Below are 15,652 nucleotides of genomic sequence, written 5' to 3' on the forward strand. Positions count from 1 at the left end.
TTATAAATTCTTTGATTAATTTTAATATTGAGTATTCCCATGTTCTAAGGGTTGTATACCGTTTTGTTAGAGTTTCAAGTTGAGTGCATATCCTCAATTGTGAGTGCCATTAAGAGCCTTTACTTTACTGTTACTACTAAAGAATTTATGTTTTCCTTTGAAAATGTGAATGTTTTAATTAATTTTCCTGTTTTAAGTGTGAGTTATGTATTGAAGAAGTTAAGTGGTGTGAATTTTTTACTTATGTTATGATGGCCAAAGTATTTTATGATAGGAAGTCTATTGTTTTCCAAGCTTTAAATACATGTCCTTTTTTTTATTTCCTTATTTCCACATTAACAACTGCTGAAAATTCCTCTTCCAATACTTCTTTATCTCTTAGTTTTTCTTAATTTCTCATTTGTTTCCTGACACTTCAAACTTTTTTTTTCAAAGGTAGAAAGGGTTCAACCTCAACAATGGAGTGAGGATGAGCAAATATGATAGTGAAGTGAGGATGAACAATATAAATTGTGGAGTGAGGATGAGTGTAGTGAATCTAAATGAAATATCCAATCTTAATGTAGTGAGGCTGAATGAATATAATAATAGAGTGAAGTTGAACATAGATGGCAAAATGAGGATGAATGTAACAAGTTCAAACAAAGTTAATGCTTCAAAACTTTTTTTTTTCAAGGAGAGGATAAAAAGGATGTAAATAATAAATGGAGTGAATCTGACTTTTTATATATAGTGCTAAACAAGGGCGAAGGTCATGAGTTTGAATTAATATGGGTCTCGAATGTTGATCAAATGGAAGATGCAAAGCTAAATTCTACTTATGGTTGTGAGTTCGAGTTAATGGTGGTCTTAGAAGATTACAAATTTAAAGGTAGTATATATCATTCACTACAATTGCATTTTATGGATTATAATGGCTCTTGAAGTTCCTTACTTTAGTTCAAAGTTATGGTTTTGAAGTTAGTTTAAGCATTTGGCAACTATATATAGAGTTACAACTAATTCATTAAGATTTTATAGTTGATTAATGTTTATGCCATGGCTTTAGATTTTGTGTTAGTCATAGTTATCAGTAACTACATTAGTGGTTTTGTGGGATTTTCAAGTTTTAATAGCAATTTATAATCACTTAACAGAAGCTCTAAATGTTCCACTTAATCATTATCATCTTTTCGTCTTTCGGAAAAGAGAATAGTGTAAAATCTATAAATATATGTATATATTTATTTATTTATAGATTTTACACTATTCTCTTTTCCGAAAGAGAATAGTGTATAGATATATGTATATATATACATATATGTATATATATATATGTATATATGTACATATATATGTATATGTATATATGTACATATATATGTATATGTATATATATATATATATATGTATATATATATATATATATATATATATATATATATATATATGTATATATATATATATATATATATATATATATATATGTATATATATATATATATATATATATATATATCTATGTATGTATATATATATATATATATATGTATGTATGTATATATATATATATATATATATATATATATATATATATATATATATATATATATATATATATATATATATATATATATATATATATATATGTATGTGTATATATATATATATGTATGTGTATATATATATATATATGTATGTATATATATATATATATATATACATACACACACACAATAATATTTTAAAAAAGAAACTTTTAATCAGATATTGATTGATTGATCATACTATCATCAAATTTTGCAGGAAGCTAAAAGGGCTAGAAGCAAAATTAGCATCACTAAATAAGAAGCAAAGGCCTTCTAGCAACAATGGAAGATTAAATACATCATAATACTATAGACATTTTTGTTTAAAGTTAAAATTGAGTTATGGTAGATAAATAAATTGTATCAATGGTTTCAGGGAGACTAAAATAGAGCCATTGAGCTTTATCAAGTTGAAAAAACAAAACTCGCTATGTATAGGAAGTCAGAAAAGATCATTAAGATAATTAGCAAGTTGATAAAGATTTCTATTTTGAGGCTATTCCATCCTGAGATGGAGATCCATCTCTACATCTACACAGGCTCTTTGATTGGCCAAGACCTTGAAGGGCAGTTAATGAGATCCAAACCATCCTATAGTCAATTTTGTGTGAAGGGGCTACTAGAGTTGTCAACTACCAGTATCATTCTACATGGACAAAGCATTAGTGAGATTTGACACAGCAAATACATGGAAAGTCATGCCATGTTCTAGCCATTGTATACATGAAGAATAACAATAAATGTTTACCAAGTCTTTTGCACCCAACTGGAGCAGCATCAAGAGTGAGGAGTGTAGGTAAGCAGAACACTTGGTGATCTACCTATGCAAAATCTCCTTTTTTGAACAGAATGTATTTCAAGGGGCATATACCCAGTGTTGATGTAGTTAGGTTGCAAATTCTTTAGTGGGAATTGGTTAGAGCTTGTCCATCAAATGTGTTGGAAAACTAAAATTATAGCTGTGTAAATTAAAAAATGGTGGCAACCTTGGCAAGAATTCCAAGTGATGCCACTATTGAGGCCAATTGTATTGGAGATGCAATTTTTTGGGCGGTGTATGCCAATGCAAGAGTTCCAACTTTACCATTTCCATCTTGAAAGAGAGGATTTAAGATTATAAACATTCATTATTATTTGTTTTCTTTTTATAGAATTGTAACAGATAGCTGTAAAGGAGCTTAGACCACCTTTGTTTCTCTAAGTTTTGTCTAGCTTGATTTATCTTGTTCTTAGTCAGGCTCAAGAAAATGATGCAATGTCTTTGTGTAAAGGAAAACAAGTGCTCCAAACCTGGGAAAATGATATTTATAAATAGTGACAGCATCAAAAAGTGTTAAAAAAATGTATCCTAACCCTAAAACGTTGGGCTAACAATGTACCATGTTACATCGCCTGGCACGTGTAGGGCGGATCTCTCGCTTAAAAGCTTCACTCCCTCGCGACAAAGCAGAGCAGGGCGGAGGCAAGATCACTCTTCGAGGGAGCAAGAGATCTTCGCGGCAAGGGATCCACTCCACTCCTCCTTGAGGTAGCGCGCGCTTAGCTAGGATCTAGCATTTTCTTGCTCGCATTTGCGCCTTTGTGGCCAGATGCGGTGGAAATGCTCTCGCGAATCGCGATCCGTGTGTGTGTGATTCTCGGGCTAACTGCGAAGTGAAATCTCGTGCAGGTAATGGCGGCCAACACCATGCTCATGGACTCCTCGAATCTCCTCGCGCCGGGAAGTGCTCTTGGTGTGAGAGATCTCGGCGGAGCTCGTGTGATCTCCCCCAGCAGGATGAACAGTAGCAAGATTATCGCCAGGGCCGCTACTGCCGTCTCCACCACGAGTAACGAGTATGTTTTCCATCACTCTTTTCGATCCGAAAGCTATAGCTGCATGCATGCTAAAAAATTTCCCGGAGTGCATGCCACTGGCTTGTTCTCTCTTTTCTTTTCTCTCTCGTCCATCGTGAGTCGTTTGCTTCTTTTTTTTTCTATTTTTTTTTCCTCTCCAAGATTTTCCTTTTCTCTCCTCTACATTGACAAGCCCTTTCTCTCTTCATGTTTTTTTTTTAAATTCCATTTCTTTCCTTTCATTCTTCTTATGCCAATTTTTTTTTTCCTTTTTCTCTGCTCGACAACAAGTTTTCTTCATTCAGTTTGCTATCGTTTTCTGGTTCGTTGCATCGTCATAACTTTGTCTGCTCGTCCATGGCGAGCTTTCTAACTTTCGCCATTGCTGCTTCTTCGGCAGGAAAGTGACGCCCAAGCCTCTCACAAAGCAAGCCTCGCACTCCCTCCCTCCCGAAAAGGTCGAGATGTTAAAGTCCTTGGATGGCTGGGCCGAGGACAACATTCTCACTTTCCTCAAGCCCGTGGACAAGTGCTGGCAGCCACAAGAGCACCTCCCGGAGCCATCCTCGGAGGAGTTTATCGACGACATCAAGGAACTCCGGGCCCGAGCAGCGTGCTTGCCGGACGACTACATGGTGGTGCTGGTTGGCGACATGATCACCGAGGAAGCTCTTCCAACTTACTTGACCATGCTCAACACCCTGGATGGAACCAGAGACGAGACCGGCGCGAGCCCGACCGCCTGGGCTCGATGGGGCCGAGCTTGGACAGCCGAGGAGAACAGGCACGGCGATCTCCTCAACAAGTATCTCTACTTGACCGGACGAGTGGACATGAAGAAGATCGAGCAAACGATCCAGTACCTGATTGGATCTGGCATGGTACGTAGTCTATAAAGTTCTAAACTTCTAAAGTTCTCTAGAGTTCTCTCGAGTTGATTGAAGTGTTTCTTTTTTCAACCAGGATCCACAAACCGAGAACAATCCTTACCTGGGGTTCATCTACACGTCCTTCCAGGAGCGGGCCACTTTCATCTCGCACGGCAACACCGCCCGCCACGCCAAAGAGTACGGTGACATGAAGCTCGCAACGATCTGCGGATTGATTGCGGCGGACGAGAAGCGACACGAGGGTGCTTACAGCCGGATCGTGGAGAAGCTGTTCGAGCTGGATCCCGAGGGAGCTCTCCTGGGCTTCGAGGACATGATGCGCAAGAAGATCTCCATGCCGGCTCACCTCATGTACGATGGCGAGAACCCGAACTTGTTCGAGCACTACACGGTGCTCGCGCAGAGGCTGGGAGTCTACACCGCCAGAGACTACACGGAGATCATCGAGCACTTCATCAAGAGGTGGAAGGTCGACGAGATGCGAGGCTTGTCCGGGAGAGGAGCGAAGGCCCAGGAGTATATTTGCGGCCTTCCGGCAAGGTTTCGCAAGCTCGAGGAGAGAGCCCACGGCAAAGCTCACAAGAACGTCCCAAAAGCCGGGCCTTTTAGCTGGATTTTCAACAGGGAAGTCCAGATAATGTGATATGGGAGAGCAAAGTTTTAATAAATTAATGCCACCTTTTTTGGTTCGTTATTTATTTAGGTAAACTGATTTAACTTATGGCAGTGGTTATAATGATCCTAAAAGGGTAAAAGAAGGTATGAAAAAACTCTCCCAATTTGCTCGAGTTCGTCGCAGCAAATGGTAAAATTCCGGACACCTTGTCTCATAGATTGACACTCTCAAAGGGAGGCATGTCATTTTTAGTAGAGATCTGCTAGCAATTCCTGAAGTTTCTCTTGGAATGAATGTTTTTGAGATTGGGAGTTTGGCGTTTGAGCTGCCACGCTTTTGCAAAAAGCTTTTATGATCCTTGGAGAAGTTGCATTATTGTGTGCGGAAAGGTAAGCTCCAATGTTTATAGAAGGATCGGCCTGGCTTCGCCACTTTACAATAGTCTGCTGGAAAACATGGTACGAATTGACTTTCGAAAGTTCACGTCGTTTGGTGTTAACTTACATGGTCTGCATTATGGATGCATGTAAGCAGTTCTGATTTTAAAATAGAGAAAAAATACTAGCGGAAAAAAAATCTAAGACACTATTTTATAAATTAATATCTTCTATTTGTATTTTTTTATTTTCATCTTGATCTTGAAGCGATATTTTCATCTTTATATTGAAGTTATTAGTTATTTGTTCTAACATAATCCAGCTGCCAACTTGCAGGTATATCTCCATGCAAGATACAAAATTGCTGCTGCCAACCTTTTTGTTTCCCTGCGAATATGCGTCGAGATACATACTGGAGGTGATGACATGTAGTCGAGCGCCATGCAAGCAATGGCGATGCAACACTTGGTTTGCATTTCAGTCTGCATTGGATTCAGGGTACTATAAATTGGAGGCGAGCGTCGTCGTTCCTCCTCATCCAGATCTCCTCTAGATATTGCAAGTAAAGAGAAAAGAAAGGATGAAAGCTTTTGTGTGTCTTTTGCTTCTAGCTTTGTTCGTGGGTCAGTCCGTGGCTGGCCGCGAGGACGATCGCCGCGACGATAAGGATCGCCGCCGAAAGTTTGAGGATCTCAAGCTGGGCGATCCGCGAGAGATCTTCCGCTCCGAGGGTGGAAGAATCCACGAGTGGGATCCGAGGAGCAATCCTGCTATGTGCGATGCCGAGATTGGAGCTCGCAAGCTCATTCTCGAGACGAATGGCCTCGCGGTTCCTTTCTACAAGGATTCCCCTGTCCTTAGTATCATCGTTCGAGGTCTGGAAAGTGTTTTTGTCGATCATCTCGTTCTAAGTTTTGGTGTTTCTCGTTTTTGCAGGGAGTGCCAAGGTTGGAGTGATCAATCCCCTCGCTGACAAGATTATCGACCGATCCACGGTGTTTCATGTGAGAGCTGGCGACGCCATCGCGCTTCCTCGCGGCACTGCTTCGTGGATCTTCAACGATGGCCAAGAGCGCACCGAGGTTTTAGAAGTTGCCGAGACGAGGAACAGCGCCCAGTGTGGTCGCTTCAAAGTAAAGATCTCTTTTGAGAATCTCTCGACAAATTCTAAGTCACTCTTTTCGTTTGTGCACAGGTGTTCTTGCTCGCTGGTGGCAAGAAGGAGAACTACGCGAGCGTTCTCCATGGCTTCTCCAAGCAAATACTGTCCCATGCTTTCGATGTGGAAGAGCAAATCGTGGACAGCATGCTCGAGGGCAATGGCGTGGCGATCATCAAAGTTGACGAGAAGAGGAAGATGTCTCTCCCCGGCAACACCCACAGCAACAACATCTTCATCGACTATGTCTACCGCTGGTCTCACCTCCAGCCCGACGTTCGCGTCCGCGACGCCGGAGAGCTCCGCCTCCTCAATAGCTTCAAGCTCCCGATCCTCAAGAAGCTCAACATGGGTGCCGCTTACCTCAAGATGGAAGCCGTGGGTTTCTCCTAACTTTCTTGATCTTTGGTTTAATTTGATCTTGGGCTTTCGTGATCTAGGGAGCTCTCACTGCGCCTGGATGGATCCAGAATGCCCACAAGGTGATGTACGTGGAGAGGGGAGATGGAAGGGTCCAAGTTGCGCGGGACAGTGGAGAGCAAGCTCTTGACGAGCCTGTCCAGGAGGGAAGCCTTGTGATCGTCCCTGCGAACCATCCCTCTGCCAAGCTCGCGGGAAAGCAGGGTCTCAACTATTACTCCATCTTTACGAACGATCAGTAAGTCATGAATCATTTATCTGGAACTTTGAGCTTGATCTCGTCTTTGTGATCGAACAAACAGGCCGATCGAGTCCTACATGGCCGGAAGGAACTCTGTCTACCGTGGAATTCCTCGTCAAGTCCTGTCTTCTGCATTCCAGATCGATGAGAAGACTCAGCAGCAGCTCGAAGATGCGCGATCCGAGGATGCTTATATCTTCCCTCCCAGGAAGGAGAGTCAGCCGAAGCGCCATGGCCAGTCCATCCTGGATACTCTTGTGGGTGCTTTCTAAGAGAGCTTGTTCTTCGTGTTGTGGAAAATAATGGAGATACGCAATAAAAAGCTCGAAATATAAATATATAAAACTTTTATATACTTTGAAATGGTCAATTTAACTGCTGACAAGTGGAATTAATAAATATTTAAAAGTTTGATTTTAACAAAATGCGCATAATATTACGTCACCTCAACAAAGATTTTGTTTCAGGCGATCTCCATATCTCGACTGACAAGGATCGAATTATTTATAATTTGCAATGCATGGATAGACATTGCAAACTCACTGACACCATAGTTTAATACACCGAAGATACTGCCTTCACATGTCCCTTGGCAGGACGCTGAGATTGGAGGCGAGCATATTCGCCCACTTTATTCGAGAATATGCCGCATCCACGACCCAGATATTTTGGCGCATGAGAAATGGTGGTTAGCAGTGCGAAGGGGCGCCATACAAACAAGATGGGGGGACTGGAGAAGGGCGACGATCGCCGGTTCTAGCCCTCCTCTCGCCAGGGATTTCTAGGGATTCTCGGCCGGATCAGGTATGCATTGAGGGATCGATCGATCGGGCGTGATTGATCGGATTGGAGCGCGGCTATGGGCACAATGGGGGTGATTTTGCATGGGGGAGTGGCGCAGCTGTGCTCGATCAACAGCGCCAGACCTAGAGCGGCGGATTCTTCCTCCTCGTCCGCTTCTTCTTGCTCGGCAGCCAAGAAGACCAGCATTTGTGGGACGCCGCTGGCATTGACGGCGACGCGGCGCCCGGGTTTACTTCTGAGGCCCCCGATCGAATCGCTACGAATTCGCAGCGTGGCAGCAAAGCCGAGGCCTCCTCAAGCCGCTTCTGAGAAAGGTGATCTCTCCTTTCCCTTCCATGTTTTGATGATAGCTCGTTCCTCATGGTGCTGGAACTCTTTGTTTTCTCGATAGCTTTCATTTAGTTTTAAGTGTAGTCTATGTTAGCGTTAGTGCTAAACCTTCCCACCTTTTTCCAAGTTTTTTCTTCCTGTTGAATTTTTATTTTGGTTGAAAGTTCTGTGCTAAGGATTGCTAAGGATTGTGTAAGTTACAAGGTGACTTTCCTGGTTTTCGTGGAAAACGCTTAGAGATTTGTTTTGCTTGTGGCTGATGAATTTTGTTACTGCAGGTTGTCTAGCTGGGGAGGATGCTGCATCAATCGCTGCGAATTTGAAATACCATGTTGATTACAAGCCTCTCTTTTATCCTCTCAAGTTTGAGAGTAAGCAGGCGTACTATGCAGCGGCTCAGTCCGTGCGTGACCATCTGGTGAAAAGATGGAACGAGACGTTTGTGCACTTTCAGAAGCAACATCCCAAGCACATTCACTACTTGTCCATGGAGTTTCTTCAGGTAACTTTTCCGTTGTTGTTCGACTCGTGAGTTGCTCATATTTTGAGTTAGTGCTGAACTTGTTTGTAGGGCAGAGCTCTTACGAATGCAATTGGAAATATGGGATTGACTGACTCTTATGCACAAGCCTTGAAGAAGCTCGGCCACGACCTCGAGAAAGTAGCGATTCAGGTACTTGAAAAGTGAATTCACAGACTGGATTTTCTTATTATCTTGCTGGTATTTTGAATAGGAACCTGATGCCGCGCTAGGAAATGGAGGTCTTGGTAGATTAGCGTCTTGCTTCCTGGATTCGTTGGCAACACTTAACTACCCTGCATGGGGCTACGGACTTCGTTATAAGTATGGTCTCTTCCGTCAGCAGATCACAAATGAAGGACAGCAAGAATGGCCAGAAAGCTGGCTTGAGGTGCTCAACAGCTTTACAGTTTATTGACGTTGTGACTGATATTCTGCTTTTGGTTTCCTACAACTCCAGGCTGGAAATCCTTGGGAGATACCGAGGTTCGATGTTTGGTATCCGATAAAGTTTTTTGGACGGGTGATTTCAAGCAAGTCAGGCAAGAAGAAGTGGGTTGGAGGCGAGGATATTAGAGCTGTTGCTTACGACCTTCCGATTCCCGGTTACAAAACTAAGAACACTATCAGTTTGAGGTTGTGGTCTACTACAGTAGCCGCTGAGGATTTTGATCTCGTCTCGTTCAATGCTGGTGAACATGACAAGGCTGGAAGAGCCATTTACAGCGCAGAGAGGGTAAGTTTTTGTTTTTTAATTTTTTGCGTTTGTTGATGGTCTCCATTAAATATTTTGTTTTCTTCAGATCTGTAATATTTTGTATCCGGGTGATGCAACGCCCGAAGGAAAACTCCTCAGATTGAAGCAACAGTACACGTTGTGCTCGGCTTCGATACAGGACATGATTGCTCGCTTTAAGGAGCGGTCTGGAAGCGGGTTCAGCTGGTCCAAATTCTCTTCCAAAGTTGCCATTCAAATGAATGACACGCACCCTACACTTTGTGTTCCCGAGTTGATGAGAATTTTGGTGGACATCGAGGGCCTCGCATGGGAAGAGGCCTGGAAAATTACTCAGGCGTAAGTTTACAATTTGCTAAACGTTCTGTTGACTTCCTTTCTTTCGCAGGACTGTGGCGTATACCAATCACACTGTACTCCCGGAAGCATTGGAAAAGTGGCCGCTGGATCTTATGCAAAAGCTACTGCCTCGACATATAGAGATCATCCACAGAATCGACGAAGAGGTTGAAAGTTGTCAGATTAGTTTGATTTTGACCCGTGACTCTCTGGCTTCAGTTTATTAAAACACTGATAACTTCCGGAATCGACAAAGGGGAGATTGAGAAAAAAATCTTGAGTATGCGAGTTTTTGAAAATGTGGCCTTGCCCGAGTCCGTGAAGTCCTCGGTTCCTCACCAGCATGGTAAGGACGACGACGAGTTCAATCCAGCACCAGAGCTTGTCCGAATGGCAAACTTGTGCGTTATTGCTGGTCATAAGGTCAATGGAGTGGCCGCCATTCACAGCGAGATTGTTAAGGACGAAGTGTTCAATGATTTCTACAAGGTAGAGTTATTTGTCAAGTTTTCTCTACTTTAGATTGTTGGCTGAGGTTTGTGATTGTGCAGCTCTGGCCAGAGAAGTTTCAAAATAAGACCAATGGTGTTACTCCTCGTCGTTGGATGAGATTCTGTAACCCGGAGCTTAGCAAAGTTATCACCAAGTACCTTGGAAGCGAAGAATGGGTTGCAAAAACTGATCAGCTTGCCAGGCTTAAAGACGTAACACTTTTCTCCTTGTTTTTGCTATCTAATGCTGATTGCGATCTTGAGGTTTTGCAGATGGTCGATAACAAGGAATTGATTAAAGACTGGGCAGCGGCAAAAAGAGCATGTAAATCTAAGCTCGCAGCATACATCAAGGAGCAAACTGGACTCGTTATTAGTCCAGACTCGCTGTTCGACACGCAGGCAAGTGGATTTATTGTCTCACCATGTGAGGTTCTCACTAAAAGACTATTTAACAGGTGAAAAGAATCCACGAGTACAAGCGTCAACTGCTAAACATTTTAGGATGCATCTACCGCTACAAAAAGATGAAAGAAATGAGTCCAAAAGAGAGGAAAGCGAAGTACGTAAACCGTGTGACCCTCTTTGGTGGCAAAGCCTTTGCCACGTATTGGAATGCCAAGCGAATTGTAAAGCTCATCACGGACGTTGGCAATACTGTGAACAAAGACCCGGATATTGGCGACCTGATGAAGGTAATTTTTCTTTCTTGTCTTTGAGGTCAGATATACACCGATTTTCTTTCTGTTTTTCAGGTGATCATTGTTCCTGACTACAATGTGAGTGTTGCAGAAATTCTCATTCCAGGGAGTGAGCTCTCAGAACAGATCAGGTACATACCATTCGCTCTTTTCTTCTGTTTGAACTGGATATCTTCCTTTTGATGATGTAGTACGGCGGGAATGGAAGCTAGTGGAACCAGCAACATGAAATTCTCGATGAACGGAGCTGTTTTGATTGGCACTCTCGATGGTGCCAACGTCGAGATCCGCGAGGAAGTTGGCGAAGACAACTTCTTCCTCTTTGGCGCATTTGCTCATGAGGTTGCAAACTTGAGAAAGGAGAGGGCCGAAGGCAAGGTACGGGATTCCCAGTTTTTGCGATGCGGGACGAAACCTTTTTTTTAACAATGCAGTTCGAGCCTGACCCGAGATTCATAGAAGCCATGGATTTCATAAAGAGTGGTGCCTTTGGTGGCTATGACTACACACCATTGCTAAGCACGCTTGAAGGTAACAGCGGATTCGGCCAGGGAGATTACTTCTTAGTCGGAAAGGATTTTCCGGACTATATCGAGTGCCAAGAGAAAGTCGACGAAGCTTACAGGGACAAAGAGGTACGAAAGTTTTCTACAGGAAAACAAGGCTAAACTTTGTGCGTGATTTTTTGCAGAGATGGACCAAGATGTCTATAATGAACGTCGCGGGATCTCCAAAGTTTAGCAGCGATCGAACCATCCATGAGTACGCGAATGAAATATGGGGCATTAAGCCTCTCCCGGTGCCCTGAGAAAGCCTCTTCTCTCTTGAGACTTTAAAGCCGTACGAGATTCTCTTTTTGCCTGTAACAGTTACCGTACATTCGTGTGATAGGAAGGGTTTTCGTACAACTCCGTGTGATTATTCTAGAATATGCCTCGGTGAATTTTAGGGTTTTAGCGCTTCTTGTTCTTTGCAAAGACATGGTTGAATCGATCCACCGCGCCTACGAAAATGTAGCTTCTCACGGTGAGATCTTAGCTCCTACTGTGCTTCCTGTATCTCTCGATTGATTGACTGAATGATTTCCCCCAGATTATTTCTCGCATTACCCAGGGCGCGGGCGTGATCAATCGTCTCACGGCATTGCAAGGATTTGCGCCAGATTGACGGGGCTGATGTCGTTGGGGCCGCCATTGATGATTCGATTCGTGAAGATGTAATTGAAGGACTGGGAGGGATGGAACGCGTCCCAAAACACATATTTGCTCCTGTCCGGGCAGAGATTCGAGAGCGCCGTACACACCAGCACACCGTTGTACGGCCCCTGTCCACAGCACGCCTTGTTGGAGACCGCAAAGCCTGCAAGAACAAAGTAAGTAGTGGCAATGTTTGTTCTTTCTCGTTCTTTTCTCTTGTTCTTGTCTTTGTTTGTGGATTGAGATGGTTTTGATCTTACCTCCCTGCGCAGGATTGTCGATGTACTCCTTGAGAATGTCGAAACCATTGAGGTAGGCAAAGAGTGCTCCTGGAAGTTCCTGGTTGAGCTCCACCAGCATGTTTTTCAGCAGCGCGTTGAAGTTGAGGACGTAGTCGTTCAGCTGCTGGACGCACTGCCCGTCCCGGCTGCGCTGCGAGAGCTGCGACGGGATGCATCCGATCGGTCCGATGTTTCCCACGGTTACTTTGCGTGCACCGAGAGCGTAGACGGTCTGCCATTTTTTTTTCCTTGGGTAAGCTTTTGTTTGGATTGATGGAGATGCTTACTCTGAGTTGCTGCCGCAGAGTGGCGATGAGCAGCGTGTTGAACTGCGCGGGAGAGAACTGAGCCGCTCGAACCGAGACCGGCAATAGATAGTTGTTGATGTAGTCGTTTCCTCCGATGGTGAACGAGTAGAGGCCGTCAGCTACGATCCTGGCTGCCGCAGCAGGGCCAACGAGCGATGTTATTTGACCTTTGTACTCCTGAAACAGTCTAAACTGGTCCGGAATGGTCAAGCGCTGGACCTGTTTTCCACAAGCGAAGAAAACAACTCTCAAGGTAACTTCTTTCCTAGAATCGGACCAGTAACGAACTTACGAAGATTACTCCCGTATCCTCTAGGATTCCAGCGCCAGCCGAGGCGAAGTTTGCACCTCTGAGAAGATTTGCTCCTCTTGCGAATGGACTGAGGATCTCGAGGACCGACGGCACTCCCATATAGTCGCCTGGACAAGGATGAATCGTTGAAGCAATGACGAACTGATACGGGTGGACTTACTTATGATGTCGGAGACAATCTTGCCGTTGCCAAAGCGACCGGTTGCTGTTCGGGACGGCAAGTCGATCCCGTTTGGTGGGAAGTTAGCTCGGGCCAGGGACGGAATGAAGTTGTTGTTCCCTGAATCGACGAGCGAGTCACCGAAGACGAAGAGAGGCAAAGCCGCATATACATTGCTGGTGAGAGCTGCGAGACTGAGAACCGAGGCAATGATGAGCAGCAGGCGGAAGCGATCCCCCATTTTCCTGCAAAGGCGAAGTTACAACTTTACGCTCGGCTAAACGAGCTGGAAGCAACGCGAGGGAGATGCATAGGCTCCGAGAAGACTTGGATGGCAACTACAACCTCTTCCAAACATGGTGGCAACCAGCTGGAGTGACGCAGATCATCATCAAGGAAGTGAAGAAGAAGCCTGAGTGACCTACACGAGGGAGATGCTGCAAGCAGAAGAGAATGGAGATCGAAGAGAGGGAAAGGAGGCAAGCAGGGAAGAGCGCTTCAATGCTCTCGTTGAAAGAAAAGGCACACACAAGTCACCGCTCCACGAGAGCGATGAGGTACACGTAATTATCAGCGAAAAGAGATGAGAAAGAAGGGAGGAGGAGGAGTATTACTCACTTTGGAGTGGCGCGCTTTCACTCTCTCGAGGATTGTGACAAGAGCTCGGGCTCCTGAGATGATGCTGCTGCTCTGCTGCTCCTGCGGTTCCTCCAGCTCGGTCGAGTTTGTCACGACCCCTGGTAGGAGGAGAAGTGGAGAAGTTATATTTCCAGCGGTATAAGGAGGAATATTGATTGCGGAGGAGCAGTGCCAACGATGCCCAGTTCCTCCGACCTTGGCTGGCAATGGCTGGGAGAGCGGGGCACCTATAGCGAGGTACATCCAGCAAGCTCCATTGCATCACATTAAGTCGTGCAGATTGGCAATGCAGGCAGGCCGGAGGCGGGGTGTTGTAATGGACGAATAAAATACACTCCCCAGCCTTTTGTACAGAGTGGCTCAACGATTCCTATAAAGGTAAAGCTTTTTGTTTTCTTTCTTTCCTTCCTCTCTGAGAAAGTTTACTGGCATGCCATCGACAGGATTTCAATGGAGCGAGCGCACCAAGCGACGAAAAAAACTTGGAGAATGCTGTTTCACCGACGTTTTTATGGATCCTTAGACATTTTTCGTGAGTGACCGGTACTTCAGAAGGCGAGACGAGTGCACACCAGCGGTGCAACCTGGCACAGCTTACAGAGGAGGGGCGAGCCAATATAACGTGGTTGTGAAAGCGAATCCTCCACTTTTTGGGATTGCTCACTCACCCCACTCCTCAGTTGACTGGCATACGATACGAGGCCGTGGCCAGCAATTTTGTGTCGGAACGCACCAGGAATTGATTCCGGATGAATGCGGTGAAAGAAGACAACAGCAACAGCAACCAGTCGAAAAGACAGCCATACATTGAAGTCTAAAGCGCACTACTCAAGCCACCATTAAGCTTTTACTGAGGAGGTGAGTTGCGATCTAATTTTCTTTCAGAGTGACTTTCGGAGCAGGAAAGTAACACGGCTGACTTGTTTCAGAAATTTTGAAGCCGTGACAGCATCTGCCATCAAGTCGAGAGGTTGGCTGCCTGTTGATTGCATGTTTTTAGTATTTGCAGCAGATTTCGTTATCTTACATTTTTCGTTCTTCTTTTCCAGAGCGAAGTTTTTTAAGTTGTATTTACTTCTTCGACAAGGACTGGCCAGTTCTTCAGACACTGCAGTGCTCACACTGTCATTGTGGAGCGAGAGATCTACCTAACATTTCTCGTCGCGATCTCACGAAATGCCATGCTCTGGAGCTAAATGCCGATTCTTCTCGAAAGCAAGAAAGGTACGATCGTCAGTTTTCTTTTTCCAACCTTTCTCTGGACAGTGGCTTAAGCTTGTTTTCTATAGATTGATTCAAGGACCGAGCTCTACCATACGGACGACTTACAAATGCCTGAGTAAGCAGCGGATCGTTAACTTTTAAATGCTCGTCCAGCCCCCCATGTAAGCCGTGAACACAACGATCACAGAGCTTGAAAGGCAAATCCTTTTCGAGCTTATTCTTTCTGATTTTGGTGCTTCTCTCAATGTACTAGAGGACTACGCGCTAGTGTACTAACTGTAGCGGCTGCAAATGACGAAGTTTCCATGGCCGTTGCTTATGTACGAATTGCGGTCCAGTCGGCTTACCATCTGCGCCTCTCGTGTCACAGGGAGCCTTTAGATTAGAACCAACAAGAGTGATGTTGCTGCAAGAGACTCGAAAACCACCTTCTCTACCATAAGCCAGGCTTCCTCTGAGATTTGTGAGTGTGTTTGTTATCGAGCAGTGTCCGTGCTGGGGTA

At 44.3% G+C, this 15,652-nt stretch overlaps 4 protein-coding genes and 1 long non-coding RNA gene across 9 annotated transcripts; 4 read left to right on the plus strand and 1 right to left on the minus strand.

The window, feature by feature from the left end:
- The first annotated feature begins 2,942 nt into the window (after nucleotides 1-2,942).
- Nucleotides 2,943-4,992, plus strand: LOC9662269 (stearoyl-[acyl-carrier-protein] 9-desaturase 2, chloroplastic). Its single transcript, XM_002988855.2, has 4 exons — nucleotides 2,943-3,096; nucleotides 3,238-3,404; nucleotides 3,805-4,285; nucleotides 4,368-4,992. Exons 2-4 carry the CDS (start codon nucleotides 3,241-3,243, stop codon nucleotides 4,935-4,937), a joined length of 1,215 nt encoding a protein of 404 aa, XP_002988901.1. The 5' UTR covers nucleotides 2,943-3,096; nucleotides 3,238-3,240; the 3' UTR covers nucleotides 4,938-4,992.
- Nucleotides 4,993-5,804: 812 nt separating this feature from the next.
- On the plus strand, nucleotides 5,805-7,470 carry LOC9661855 (legumin A). Its single transcript, XM_002988856.2, has 5 exons — nucleotides 5,805-6,162; nucleotides 6,224-6,420; nucleotides 6,483-6,824; nucleotides 6,887-7,104; nucleotides 7,169-7,470. The coding sequence occupies exons 1-5, from the start codon at nucleotides 5,868-5,870 to the stop codon at nucleotides 7,377-7,379; spliced, it is 1,263 nt and encodes a 420-aa protein (XP_002988902.1). The 5' UTR covers nucleotides 5,805-5,867; the 3' UTR covers nucleotides 7,380-7,470.
- Nucleotides 7,471-7,765: 295 nt separating this feature from the next.
- LOC9661856 (alpha-1,4 glucan phosphorylase L isozyme, chloroplastic/amyloplastic) lies at nucleotides 7,766-11,954 on the plus strand. 2 transcript variants are annotated; one of them, XM_024662737.1, is made up of 15 exons: nucleotides 7,766-8,225; nucleotides 8,520-8,743; nucleotides 8,813-8,914; nucleotides 8,976-9,152; nucleotides 9,222-9,497; nucleotides 9,565-9,836; nucleotides 9,886-10,003; nucleotides 10,056-10,325; nucleotides 10,388-10,540; nucleotides 10,601-10,729; nucleotides 10,786-11,022; nucleotides 11,083-11,159; nucleotides 11,220-11,406; nucleotides 11,463-11,663; nucleotides 11,720-11,954. In XM_024662737.1, the coding sequence occupies exons 1-15, from the start codon at nucleotides 7,967-7,969 to the stop codon at nucleotides 11,834-11,836; spliced, it is 2,799 nt and encodes a 932-aa protein (XP_024518505.1). In that variant the 5' UTR covers nucleotides 7,766-7,966; the 3' UTR covers nucleotides 11,837-11,954. The 2 variants fall into 2 exon arrangements, with proteins under 2 accessions (XP_024518505.1, XP_024518506.1); XM_024662738.1 differs by lacking the exon at nucleotides 7,766-8,225 and having other exon boundaries at nucleotides 8,632-8,743; nucleotides 8,795-8,914.
- Nucleotides 11,955-11,963: 9 nt separating this feature from the next.
- On the minus strand, nucleotides 11,964-14,046 carry LOC9661857 (GDSL esterase/lipase At4g28780). Of its 2 annotated transcripts, XM_024662742.1 has the most exons (6): nucleotides 13,905-14,046; nucleotides 13,287-13,531; nucleotides 13,106-13,233; nucleotides 12,793-13,032; nucleotides 12,485-12,737; nucleotides 11,964-12,387 (listed from the first exon to the last, which is right to left on the minus strand). In XM_024662742.1, exons 2-6 carry the CDS (start codon nucleotides 13,525-13,527, stop codon nucleotides 12,164-12,166), a joined length of 1,086 nt encoding a protein of 361 aa, XP_024518510.1. In that variant the 5' UTR covers nucleotides 13,528-13,531; nucleotides 13,905-14,046; the 3' UTR covers nucleotides 11,964-12,163. The 2 variants fall into 2 exon arrangements, with proteins under 2 accessions (XP_024518510.1, XP_002988963.1); XM_002988917.2 differs by lacking the exon at nucleotides 13,905-14,046 and having other exon boundaries at nucleotides 13,287-13,784.
- A 5-nt stretch (nucleotides 14,047-14,051) lies between these two features.
- LOC9662270 lies at nucleotides 14,052-15,396 on the plus strand. Of its 3 annotated transcripts, none has more exons than XR_002990713.1 (6): nucleotides 14,052-14,162; nucleotides 14,218-14,303; nucleotides 14,369-14,783; nucleotides 14,855-14,895; nucleotides 14,975-15,149; nucleotides 15,215-15,396. It is a non-coding gene; the product is annotated as an uncharacterized LOC9662270 (long non-coding RNA). The 3 variants fall into 3 exon arrangements; XR_002990714.1 differs by having other exon boundaries at nucleotides 14,116-14,162; nucleotides 14,205-14,303; XR_002990712.1 differs by lacking the exon at nucleotides 14,052-14,162 and having other exon boundaries at nucleotides 14,201-14,303.
- Nucleotides 15,397-15,652: the final 256 nt, after the last annotated feature.

The sequence above is a fragment of the Selaginella moellendorffii genome, unplaced genomic scaffold, assembly GCF_000143415.4.
Source record: "Selaginella moellendorffii unplaced genomic scaffold, v1.0 SELMOscaffold_92, whole genome shotgun sequence".
Classification (NCBI taxonomy): Eukaryota; Viridiplantae; Streptophyta; class Lycopodiopsida; order Selaginellales; family Selaginellaceae; genus Selaginella; species Selaginella moellendorffii.